Source organism: Chenopodium quinoa, unplaced genomic scaffold, assembly GCF_001683475.1.
Source record: "Chenopodium quinoa cultivar QQ74 unplaced genomic scaffold, ASM168347v1, whole genome shotgun sequence".
Lineage (NCBI taxonomy): Eukaryota > Viridiplantae > Streptophyta > Magnoliopsida > Caryophyllales > Amaranthaceae > Chenopodium > Chenopodium quinoa.
In genome coordinates this window covers 1,593,015-1,606,967 of record NW_018743292.1, presented here as the reverse complement: position 1 = coordinate 1,606,967, position 13,953 = coordinate 1,593,015, and the positions used below count along the sequence as shown (strand labels likewise).

The following is a 13,953-nucleotide window of genomic DNA, read 5'->3' as shown; positions in this document are numbered from 1 at the left end:
TAATTTTTTTTACCAATATCATATCACTAATAAATAAAGTCGGTCACGCAGCCAGACCACGAGACAGCGACACTTGACATTCCAGTTTTTCGCCAAGTGTCGAGCCACGTAGGCGACAAATAGGTATTATTGTAATTAGATTATATGCCACATTAGATTAGATTGGATAGATTTGTTTAGGATAAAAAAAGTATACATAAAATGATTTATAATTCTTTTGAAATAAAAAAATTATCTTTTTATTGACAATAGAATTTTAGTTAAAGCATATATTATAATTAATATGAACATTCAATTAACAATAGAATTTTACTCCTATATGAATAACTGCAAATTATAAATATGGCCAAGTATCATTAATTTTTTTTTTATCTAATATTCTAAAAAAAATATAAATACATAATATACATGGATATTGGGACTAGTACTGTTGCTCATATTTTTACTAGGATAGGCTTTCTATTGTATCTCGGCTTCCCACTAATTTTCTATAGGTTGTATAACTTTATCTATTGAAAAAGATTATATTTATTTTTATAATTAATTTAAACTATCAATTTTTTAAAACGAATTAAATTTTCAGCGCGTTTTCTGTGCGGTCGGCTGACACACATCAAAACACTGATCGGGTAACCGCTGACCGATATATATAATAATTCCTGATGGACCAAGTAAACCCTAACCAAGTAATCACATATAAAATTTTGGGTAAATTTTTTTATTCTTAAAAAATTAGCAAATCTCTTTTTTCATTGTTGGCTAAAATCCTTATTATGTAAATACTTAATTATATAAGATAATATTCATTAGATTAGATTTTATGTAAATATATCCTTGTTATTTCTGATTTCCTAACACAACTAGAACTATCTTTGTAACCTTTATAAATCTATAATAATCAATGAAATACACTCCTTCACAAAAGAAAATAAAGTAAATTTTTTTTTGTGAAACTACAACATTATGGCAGTAGAGTCATCAACCAAAACAAAGACCCAAAGTTGGGTTATAGAGTTAACCTTGGAGTCAGGCAAAGACCTAGAACCTCCACCTAGATCCCGAAGGCTAAGACTTGGTCGGCGAATGCGGACATACGCCGTGGTGTGGAAAGACCCGGCTCGAAAGCAGTTCACCCGGATTGACAAGCATGGTGGTTCAAACCCAAAATGGAACTGCAAGTTCCGCTATAGAGTGAAGAAGCAGATGAAAAAGTATAAGATAAACATAGAAATATATTCTGCTGCAGTAGGGTTAATGATGAGAAACCGCCTCATTGGTACAACCTCCTTGGAAGTTCAGGCAATACCCGATGATGAACAACCTGCAGGTTACGTTCGCAACCTTGAAGTTAAACGCCCTGCAGCTAAGGCTAAGGCTAATAAGGCCGAGGCCGGACTGGTGCATGGTGGGTGGATCAACACCAGGATTAACGTGACCCCTTACCAAAAACCGCCTCCGCCACCCACGAGGAAGGAATCTAAATATATCTCTGATTCTGATGATGATATTGCTTTGGGTATGTTGGGTTTATCTTTGAGTATGTTTTAATTAATGGATCTCAGGGTTAGTTATTTTCAATGTATGTAATGTTGTCCAACTTATCTCTCTATTTTTCTTAAATTAGATATCTTATTAGCTTGTTTTATGGTACGTTCGTACAATATTATGTATTAAGGTTTTTAATTTACAAGTGAAGTTTTGATCATCTTTAATATAAAAAAAGTCATTATTGGCAACAAAGAATTTTGTCTAATGTGCGAAATTATTTATTGCTTAAAATTGAGCTTGATCGATCTTCTGTGATTAAACAGATTATACTTTTCAATGTACACGTATATGGATAACAAAAAAAATATAACCGGCTACTATAATTGATTTTTAATCTCAATCCTTTAAATATTACTAATTTTATTGGTTTTCACTTTCTCCCATATTTTGCCTTTATTTATAGTCAATACAACTTGTTGAGCTGTTGACTTCTTGCCATATATATAGGGTTAAGATAAACCCCTAAATACAGTTTGTACATTGAAAAATATAATCATAGTTATAACTAGTTTTTCACTTTCTCCCATTATACTTTAGTGTATATACTCGATCCCTCTTTGTTTTTTTAAAAGTCATTTATGAGCAAATTTTTGAAAAAATGCATTACTTTAATATTTGGTAAATTTATTTTTTACCATATTTTATTATTTCCGTCTTCCTTAACTTAAAGCTCCACTCAAAATTTATCATTTTTCTCTATTATTTTAGGGTACCCACTTAAATAATTAAAATAAAAAGAAAAAAGAAAAAAACTACTCTCTTACATCCTGCCTATATCTCTTTAATAGTTCCTATTGTATTATTCAAATAAATTAATCATCATTCTTCAAACAAAAAATAAAAAAATTACTCATCAACTTTTCTACTTGCACAATATAATACTTCGTGTTAAAATAAATACTCTCCTAAAATTATGTGTAAATACAAGTGATGCCTTTACTCTCTCCGAATTTCAAAGAGTGCTTCACTTCTCTGAATATGTAGTTTGGAGCACTTATTTAAAAAGATACAAAAACAGAGGAATACCTTCCTTGATATCTTGTCCGAAATTAAGTGGTTTTTATGTCAACATTTTGGTTTATTCACTTTGCAAGTCTTTTTCTATTTTTAGGAGTTTTACTTTCGGTTCCAGTCATTTAGTTGGAAACCACCATTTTACTAAGAATGTGTTTAGTGTATGGTGTTGAATAATTGAAAGGGTCAATTTCAATAGTCGTTTTTGTTTGATTTATTTATTTTTAGGAAATTTGGAGGCAAGTCAATTGTGGAGTCTCTTTTGTTTATGCGAGAAAAGTCAAAACAATTCTCCGGTCAATAATTGGAGTTTGGTGGGGGAACAAACGTCGTATTAGAGATTTAGAGTTGATTTCTTTTTCTTTTTTTATTTGTTATTTATTATTTATTTTATTTTATTTTATTTTATTTTTTTGAGGGAAGAGTTGAATTTGTAAATACAAGTAATATGCTTTGTATTTATATAATAGTAGGTTACGGTTTATATAGAATCTATTTTTATAATTTGTACATTTTTTTAAAAAAAATGGATAAATATAAATAAGAATTATGCACCTTGTACAAAAAAATCTGCATTTTTAAAAAATTTAGATTTTTATCAAAATTATGATATAATACTTGTTCAATGTCGCCTAATCCATATTTCAATGTAGGAGTCTATTTATTAGTGTGCTACTTAAAATTATTTCATTTTTAAGGATAAATTGATAGGTTGTAGTTGTAATGTAGAAGCTTTTAATATTCAAATTTCAAAATTATTAAATATGATAGCTCCACAACACCCAAAAAAAAAAAAAAATGGCATCATCCTTGCATTTAGGCGGGAAAATTTTTATTATTAGAGTGACATGTGGACAATGATGATGTCAACGTTTTGTTTTAGTAATAGTTAATAGATACTAAGGGGCTGAATCTGTCAAATTAATAAAATTATAAGGTGTCATGTAAAATTCTCTTATTTTAATACAAGTAGTAAAATTGAAAAAAAAATACTCCATGGTATATTGATTGAACTTCTAGAATATACTCTCGATATACCAAGTGGAATAAAAAAACAAAAAATAAATTCTTAAATTTAATGATCTTGATTATGTTAAAATCATAAAGACGTGGAGGGAAATAAAAAATTTTGCCTTAATCAAAATCATTCCTATTTTTTTAATATGTTGGTATATTGTCAAAAAAAAAAAAAAAAAAAAACCTTTCTTTTGTAGTTTGAGTGTCATATTAAATAACTAGATCATCCCCGTGCGATGCACGATTTTAATAAAAAATTTATAGTATAGAACTCGTATATACAATGAATCTTTTCAATTTTGTCATAAATTCATTGGAAGGAGATTTCTTAAAAGAAATAAAGTTTGAATATTTTAGGAAATTTCTAGACGTTTGAATATTAGTTTTAAGGAATTGAGGAGAATGAATGATAAATCTTTAAATCAAAAGAAAGGAATACAGTTGCTATTCAATTTACTATACCTCAGTTTTCTAGATTAAAGTTGTTGAAAGAACTTACTTGGCTTGTTTACGAAATATCACACAAAAGAAAAAAAAATAATAATAAAAAAAAACTATCACAAAAAAATGACATTATCAATGGTTTTAGGCGGGGAAATTTTTTATAAGAAAACGACACGTATACACTTTGAGGAGAGATGATGTCAGCAATGTTTTGTTTCAGTAATAGTTAATAAATGTAACTCGTATAGTTTCTTTTAACATGCTAGCTAACTGAGGTAATATAAAACTTTTTTAAAAATAATAAATTTTATTCCAATAATTATAGAATAGTAGTGAAAATTGGCATCATGGCATGGAACATACCAATAAAATTCCCAAATTGATGGTTTGTCATGTATTCGTATTACATTTGATTGATTAATATATGATGATTTTATAGCAACAAAGGTATAGATTTAAAAGATATAAAAATATAATGACGACATCTCTTATTTTCTTATGTATAGATGGAATGATGAGTGAAAGGAATTGATATATATACATGGAATAATGCAAGTGATGAAAGGAATTTTGTTGATATAGATGGAATATATTGTTAGATGATGTTGGTCATTTGTGAGCATAACTATTACAAATATTAGCTTTGTCTTTTAGTTAATCTTTGATATCAGATATTAATGAGGTTTGGTCTTATGGTAAAAACTAAAGGCTTATATTGGTTGTGTATGATAAATCATTGCTTTATACGGTATCAGTCAAACTTTTTTAAAAAACTTTGATATAAAGTCATTGTTTCCTACAACATTAGTAAAGCTTAAAAATATAGTTTATAGATGTGATAGAGGGCTGTAAATGAGCTGATACGTTCATGAACTACTCGCGAACAAATTCGGTCAAAGTTTGGTCAAAACTCGTTTATTAAGTATAACAAACAAGCTTGAACAATAATTTAAAGCTTGTCAAATAAATGAACAAAGCTCGAACAATATCATGTTCGACTCGATAATGCACATTCATAAGTTTGTTCACGCTCAATTATAACAGTCAAAGCTCACTCAAGCTCGAAAAATCTTTATTATATTAAAACTACTTTAGTATATTACTCAAATCTATTTGAAAAAACTACGAACTATTACATCCTATATAGGGTTACCTTTATCTATAGAAAGAATGGAAATTTCTCATATAATACTACGTAGATGCACTAGAATTTAAAAGTTTCACGATATATCAGCACTCGTTTATCTAATAAAGCTCGTTATTCAAGCTCAACCTTAAACTCGAAATATAAATGAGCACGTTTGTGAACAAAGCTCGAACAAGCCAAATCCTTAACGAGCCAAGTTCGAACAAGATTTTTAAAAGCTCGAGATAGCTCGAACACTAAAAATTCTTATCAAGCTTTGTCTGAACAGACTTAAACTCAGCTCGACTCAGATCGTTTGCAGCCTTATATGACACGTCGCATTGAAACTTTGTTATTTAGAGAACCGAAACAAGGTTATCATACATGAGAATATATGATAAAATAAGAATCAAATGATCAACATTTTGTAAGGTGATAATGTGAAAATAATTAATTTTTATAAAGGAGATGTGCAAATATTTTGTCACCTTAGCAGGTGACAATTCGGTGGTCAACACAAATTATAGATTAAAATACATTTAAATTCATTAGAAATTTAAAATCACAGTTAAAGGAATAAAGATTACCATAAAAACTGTTAGAATTACCCTTATATTAAGCATCTTACAATAAAATTAACACAAACCGCCTTAATTGAGTTTTTTTTGTTCAATCAATGTCCACCCCAAAAAAAAAAGTTCCACCAACATGGCTATCAAAGTACCAACTCCCAAACTATTAGTCGTCTTACGCGGAGGTATCTTTCCTATCGTTTTCATACCTCTTTGCAAATCTTTTAAAATTCTTTAATTTTATTTTGTGGAGTTAAAATATACTTCGTATTTATTTTTTGTTTTCTTGTAATTAAGTCAAATCAAATAAAGAAAAGAGAGGAAAATTACATTTGTTGTGTCGTCGTCTAGAACAAAGTACTATCATTTGCAAGTAAGATTCCAATTAAAATCTTAGACCAAAACATTTTAATGAACGACTCACATCTTGACAATACATAGTTTGATTTCAATCATTATTTTTACCACTACCATTAATCATGTAATTATTTTAACGCAAGTACACAACTAACAGCATTGTATATATGTACTTGCGACACAGTTGATTGATTTCTACCGATTAGATCTTAGGTAATTACAAATATATTAAGAAAACAAATCATTTCTAAATTAATGATATCAATGTTACTCAATGGGTTTGAATCGAATAAGAGACATAAAAATGCGGAGATTTTTCTTCCAGGGGAAGCCTTATGGCAAGGTAGCTAATAAGAAAACATCAATGCACCTAAGACTTTCCTTAACTTGGTGTGTATATATATATATATTATTTTTTTTTATTTCAAAAAATAATAAATTATCAATACACCTCATATGTAGTTTGCTATAATATATTATAGTCATATAAAAAATACAAAGTAATTCTATATTATTAGTCAAGTTTGGATAATGACTATAAAATTACAACTCATTAATAAATTACTTTGTAATATAATAATGTCAAATTTATAAGCATTCCAAAATATTTTTTTTTTAAAAATTAAAGTTTCTAAATAATTGGAACATCATCTAATTCAACTTAGTTCCCTCATTCTCTCTTCATAACAACACAGTTACACAAATCTATCTCTCTTTCTTTTTTTTTTTCCAAAAAATTACTTTCTATCTCATTTTTGCATAATATCTAAGAGAACACACGGTCATCTCTACAAAATGCAGCCTCAATCACCACTGCACCAACATCCCATTAATACATTTCTATGTTAAAACTTAAAACGCAAAAGTTCACAAACATTCCGGAGGCGTTGAATAAGATAACTAAAAAGTAGATAAATCATATTAAATTGACATAAACATTGATTACACTGATCGATGTGTAATCTTTACATATGGAGTATATTCTAAAATTAATTCCACTTTAAGAAATATTTTAAATTCTTATTTAACGCATGAGGGCATTCACCTAGTCTTTTTATTCTTCCACTTCATAGTAGAGTGTCCCTGATCTTTTAAGCTTCTGGACAAATAGAGCAGATTTCAGCAGAGTAGAGCAGATTTCAGCATAACAGAATAGAGCATGACAAATTTCAGTAGAATATAGCACATTTCAACCAAACAGAGCAAAACAGAATAAAACAGAGCCACTCAAAAGAATAGGGCCTAAGTCACAATGTGAAGGTCGCTAACACAGAGCAGAGTCAACAAATCTCGTCGTCCGAAATCATGATCTCATCTACTCTTCTCTTCCAAAGAATTGCTCAAAAGTCTCCACGCCCCACAGTGGGGACCCCCTAATCTCTTTACTCTAGTCTTGAGAGTCGTCAAAATCTCGTTCGTTATAAATAAACCAAGAAAACCCCACTTTCTTTCTACCCTCCAACAAATATTGAAGAACTTACCAACTCTTATATTTATTTCTTGCTGATTGAGTGATTTCTGATCATACAGAGAGAAAGTTCAAGTTGCAGTTGAGTTTCACCCTAATTACTTCACGTTTTCTCTCTTCTTCTTTCAATTTGATTGGATTTTTGGGTTGCATTTGACCATGATGTCTCCTGGACTGGTAATTTTAATCATCTCTTACTATTTTATAGTTCAAAGTTTGGATTTTTTTGCACAATTTAGTTGGGATTTAGGGTTTCTGTTTGATTTTTTTTGCTATTATTTTACTTTACTTCAGTTTGCTGTTAGAATTGTGGGTTAAGCTGCAAGTTCGCGTCTTTAAAGTTAATTTTTTTTATTGTTTACAATTTGTGATCGTGAATGCTGATTTGGTTTTAGAAGGTTTGCTGAATTGGGAGATATTGATTGAATTTAAAGCAATTAATTTTATATTAATGTTTGAAATGAGAGTTATCAGTTGGGTTTATTTTAAAATGGTAATGAATGCTTAGCTTGAATGCTGTGTTAAAATGGGAATTATTAGTTAGGTTTATGTTAAAAGCTGGCAAGATAGCTGATTAGCATTCTCATGAAAATAAGTACTAAATTTTGGTGTAACCCAACTTAGTTAAGTAGGTGATTCTAGGCATTCCATAATTAAGACCAAGTTCCGAAAGAATCCGAACCTCGGTGACCGCTATGATCAGTGCTTTAGGAATTCTGTGGTGATTGTCTGATGGACTTAAGGCTTATGCTTCGGTGTCTTGGCTTAGGGTGCTTAGGTTTGACCAGGCTAGACCTGTATAAAATTGGAGCGGCAGGAGATCCCCATTTAGAAAAAGGAGTAGAAATATCAGATGATGCCTTAATATTAGATAGATTTACTTAAGAGGATAAAAATTTCAAATGTAGTCTCTAAAGTTATTAAATTTGTTTTTCCCTGTTTTATTTGGAACATTTCTGATTGTTTTGTTGAATAAATTGGTTTGGAAAGTGGGGTTTTTCGTCATCTAGGCTTCGCTATAATTTTTGATTTGATGTAGACAGTGATTTTTGGCCTGATTAAAGCTTGGGCTACACTAACCATACTTGTTCCTTGCATGTAGGAAAATGGAAGGGTTTCTAGTTCATATCATGAAAATGCAACTTCAGAAATGGTTCCCCTGGCTTATTCGGAAAAGGCAGTACAAGAGATGCTTCAGCTACCTCTTGAAGGATTAGACAATAATCTTGTAGAGTTTTCTGAAGCTATGAGAAGTAAGATTAGTCAAATCCTGGTAGTATATCTAGTTTATAGTAGTCTTATTTTTCAGTATTTTTATGTTCAACCTGTGATAAAATGCTTATGGATTTATCTGCTGCTTTAGCTGTTGCAAAGGCACTGAGGCGTGCTGCAGAAGGAAAAACTTCTGCTCAAGCTGAGGCAGCGGAATGGAAGCGAATGTTTGAGCTAGAGAAGGCAAAGACTCTCCAATTAGAACGCAAAGGTCTCCTATATATACATGGACAACTTATATTTTTTTGCTTATCTTGACTTTCTTTGCTTGCAGCTGTGGTTGGGTGTACTGAGTTATATTAATTATAGAATGATTTCTTGCAGTACTTTCCGTAGTTCATTCATTAATGTATATAATTATATACATAGAATGAATTCTTTTGCAGTCCCTTTCTGTAGTTCAATCATTAACGTAATAGAAGTTTGCATTCACGTTTAAACGCGTAATGAACTAAATGTAGGGAAAACGTAGTTTCAGAAACCCCAAACACTTTTCAATGACTAGGTTGAAGGAACTGATGGACCTTCAGACATTTGAAGTGCTCAAAAAATTTATTAGTTATGCTGGGTGGTCTAAGATGAAGATCCTATGGTTGTGATGAAGGTCTTCTGTTTGGCAGATTTTGTTATTCCTTGTCAAATGCTTCATTATGTTCAGATTGTATTTCCTCTATTAATACGTCTGCCACTCTGCCAGAGGCTCCAAACATTGCTGTTAATGATTAGCCTTTAAAAGGATTAAATCTGTGGTGTCATAGAAGTGTTGTGATGAGTTGATCTTTCATTGCAGCATCATCATCTGTTAATTCTTGTTGTGATCTCCCTAATAAGAGACCAGCTGACTTGCCTGACCAACCAGAAAAGTGTCTCTCAGAAAATGGGAAAAATGGGCATTGCTGTGGAGCAAATGGAATCTGCAATCACGAGGTGCTTGATGGGGAACCAACATCAGATTCTGAGTCTGTGGACAAAATGATAGTGAAGAAGGTAATAGTTAATGATACCGTCTTTGGATGTGATTTAGCTTGCAATTTCTTATCAAAATGATCTGAAAGTGAGACCCATTCTTCGCATTCGTAATATCCATTTCAAATTTATTGACCATCAATATTAAAATTCTTTCCTCATTATGTTGGGCATTGAAATTCCCTTGCTAGTGGTACCCTCTCCAATTACTTGTTTGTTTTTTATGCAGGCATCATTCAAACTTTCATGGAATAGAAACCGTTCAAAGGGAAATCGATATAAGCATGATGTAGTCTCTTTTGACAGTGGAAACATAAAAACTAAAGAGCGCAGTAGCAAACAGGTATACATGCACAACACTGCTGCTTGCTGCTAATAGTTAGTGGATCACAGTTACTATGTCTGCATCGAATAACTCGTCTTTCACGAATGATTGCTTGTTGCATGCATAGAACTCAATGCTAAGGTTTTCCAGTGGCTAAGAAATTGTGTTCTTCTATATTTAGCCCCTATTTGTCTCAATTGAGTGATTGTTGTGTCCATGTTTCAGATATATCTCAAGTGGGACAGTAATCCCCAAACTGTTCTTATTTTGACCAAGCCAAATTCAGATTCTGTTAAACTTCTATGCTCCGAACTAGTCAGGTAACCAATGCTAACTATTAATGTGCCAGTATATCAATGCTGCTCTGGTGATGTTCTTTTTTGGATCCAATGCCTGTATTCTATTTAAATCCTTCAATCAAGTTGTTTGTGCCATCAATCTGAGTAGCTACTGTAGGTTTAAGTAACCCTAGATATAACTTCAATTTTTGCAGATGGTTGAAGGAAGAGAAGAAGCTAAACATTTATGTGGAACCACGAGTTCGATCTGATCTCTTAAAGGAATCATCTTCCTTCAACTTTGTCCAGACCTGGGAGGATGGTAAGATTGAACGATGGTACTTTATGTAGTTTGTAAAATTTTGATTACCTCATAGCAGCTTTGACATTCTTTAGCTTTTGTTTTTTATGTGAGTTATTTTATGGATGATGAGGAACACAATTCACACAGGCAATGCTTTATTATCTTTTTAAATTTTTTGATTTATTTCTTTTTTTGTATTTAATTGACAGATAAGGAGGTCTTGCACTTGCATACAAAAGTTGATCTGGTCGTGACTCTTGGTGGGGATGGAACTGTACTTTGGGTATGTTTCATTTCCTTTTCTTTTTTATTTATTGGACTGCAAATGACAAAAAGATACGAAATATTAGATACATGAGAAGGGTTAGCTTGATCTGCACTGAAACAATTCATACACCTTTTCTTCAAAAAAACAAAACAAAACAATTCATACACCTAATTGCTCATACCAGACTCTGATGCTTTACGATTGTTCTCCTGTTTATACATGCCAAAGTTGTTTAATCTCCAGAAATTTCTGTCTTGAGAATATTGAATTCTATGATAGAGTTGACCAAATTCAATAATGAAATTCATGACTATCAAATAAATGAAGAATCATTTAGTCATTTACACGAAAGAGCTCTTAACAGCTTAGAAACATGAGGCTGTTACAGTGGTTCTTTCTCCTATTCCCTTCCAAAGTTCAGAATATTCAGGTCTTTGAATCTTTCAGAATTAGCCTGTTTGCTACTTTTGTTTTGTTTGATTTAGATATATACAACTATACATCATGACCTCCCCTAACTCAGCCATTGGCAGGGCTCGCTTAGGTTAGGTTATTGGCATATATCTTTTAGGAAGTCATATACTCGTAAATGCTAGCAGCTGGCTATCGTTTTACTATTACTCATTTCTTGCAATCCTAGCCTAATTTCTACTTCTTGCTGCAGGCTGCTTCATTGTTCAAAGGACCAGTTCCTCCTGTAGTTCCACTTTCTATGGGATCTCTGGGCTTCATGACTGCATTTCGTATCCTTTGTGCTTTCCAAATTGCTCTTTTGGGCTCTTGGCTCATACATACAAGTCATTCAAGTATTTGTTTTCACGTACGAGTTTTAGGAAACCAAAGAAGTATTTTATGTGTTTTCAACAAGTTTAACTTAATATATAAAAAAGTTTAATGGCTAATTCTCTCTCTAAACTTGTGCAATTATAAGGTTTTCCTCAGTTCCTCTATTCTCTCATGAAGTTTGTCTAAGGGCTAGCCATAACTTGTGCAATTGGTGTGCTAGACACTTAAATAACCTGAATTTTGAACAGGTATGGTAACTTACGTTGATCAACATGCAGAACCCTAATAAGAATTTTTCTTCTATTTTAAAGTTGTTCTTTAACACCCCTTAGATAGTGAGCAATACAAGGAATCACTTGATTCGGTGCTTCGAGGTCCTGTTTGCATCACATTACGGCATAGGTTGATGTGCCATGTCATTCGAGAGACAGCAAAACACGAGTTCGATGCAGAGGAGCCCATTCTTGTTTTGAATGAGGTTACTATTGATCGCGGGATATCCTCATATCTCACAAATCTTGAATGCTACTGTGACAACACTTTCGTGACGTGTGTTCAAGGAGATGGATTAATTTTATCCACCACATCTGGAAGTACTGCATATTCATTGGCAGCTGGAGGATCTATGGTTCATCCACAGGTTTGATCTTACAGCTAAATGCCTAAAAGTATTTTACACAGTTTTACTATCATTCAGTTTTAACTTTTACAACACCACATAAATGTTTCATTGGAAATCTTAATTAAGGGTATCTATGACGATGATAATATAGAAAAATATAAAGTTGAATTGTTGAACGCAAATGTTGATAGCTACACTCCACAGCTTTCTGACTATGATTTTATTGACAGGTTCCTGGCATTTTATTCACACCAATCTGCCCCCACTCATTGTCCTTTCGACCCCTTATATTGCCAGAGCATGTAACAGTGAGAGTGCAAGTACCATATAACAGCAGAAGTCCTGCATATGCATCATTCGACGGGAAAGACAGAAAAATGTTGGGTCCTGGGGATGCACTTATATGCAGCATGGCTCCTTGGCCTGTGCCTACTGCATGTCAAGTTGATTCCACCAGCGATTTCTTGCGCAGCATCCACGAGGGACTGCACTGGAATCTGAGAAAAATACAGAACTCTGATGGCCCTAGTTCTAGCACATAATACTCAACATAATAGTCTGCAAGTGTTTAGCTTACCATATATGCGTTTTTTCATTTCATAGATTCATGGGAGATTCATCAACATGAATGGCTGGTTTAATTTTTCTTCATGCTTATGTATTGTCGGTGAGCACTAATGTAATCTAGATTTAATGATCGTGAAAAATAGACCAGCCATAGAATGTATTAATCTTACAAGTATGATGTATACCATTGCATAAAGTGCAAATACAACATTTACTACTCATATTGTATAGTACTTTTTGTTGTGGTATATGTAAACCTAACAACACTTCCTTGTCTCAGCAGACAGCAGCATCTTCCCCACCCACTAACCTCTAACCCTTAAGTTCTCACAGGATATATGTATGTCAACCAAAGAGTAATATAGCTTATTTGTCAGACCTTATATTGTAATGAAAACTGCGCCCGAGTCCAAAGGTTATATCTTTCCCGTCGAATAATAAATCCAAGCAAAAGTAGCAAATCTGCTAATCCATACCTCTGTACAACCTCATTTGGTTTAAAGTCCCAAACCACGGTTCAACCTGTTAGTTACAAAGTACCTACCAACAAAAATTGTATAGTGTTTAACCCTAGGCCACATGGTGTGAATATACCGCCTTTGGCTCAATTGCAGTTGTCTAGCAAATAGTTTCAATTGCAGTTGTCTAGCAAATAGTTTCCGTGAACCTTTTTTTAAACAACGACCCTTATTATCCATAATGTGACTCAAAGATACCCTAATAACACCCAACAACATGGCATGATACCCTAATAATCCTAATAGCGTGTTACAAAGTTATAGATTGAAGTAGTGAAGAGATGATCTTCAACACCATAAACATTCCTAGGGATTGCCGTAAAATTCCCTCTTCACTCATTAAAGGGCTTTGGAGACGACTTTAAAGGAGGCAAGATAGGAAAAACTAATAGACCGAAATTACCACATTACACCGATTTCAAGCAATGGAAATTTTGAATAAAAAAGAAACCAATATGAACAGATGCATAGAGTAGTTCAAGTGCTCCCTAAATTTCTCTG

The 13,953-nt window shown here is 32.4% G+C and overlaps 1 protein-coding gene across 1 annotated transcript; it reads left to right on the top strand.

Moving 5' to 3' along the window:
- Positions 1-7,389: 7,389 nt before the first annotated feature.
- Positions 7,390-13,151, top strand: LOC110736246 (NAD(H) kinase 1-like). Its single transcript, XM_021916418.1, has 11 exons — positions 7,390-7,723; positions 8,649-8,799; positions 8,910-9,029; positions 9,609-9,805; positions 10,014-10,127; positions 10,335-10,429; positions 10,603-10,709; positions 10,901-10,974; positions 11,624-11,702; positions 12,078-12,385; positions 12,598-13,151. Exons 1-11 carry the CDS (start codon positions 7,706-7,708, stop codon positions 12,907-12,909), a joined length of 1,575 nt encoding a protein of 524 aa, XP_021772110.1. The 5' UTR covers positions 7,390-7,705; the 3' UTR covers positions 12,910-13,151.
- The last annotated feature ends 802 nt before the right edge of the window (positions 13,152-13,953 follow it).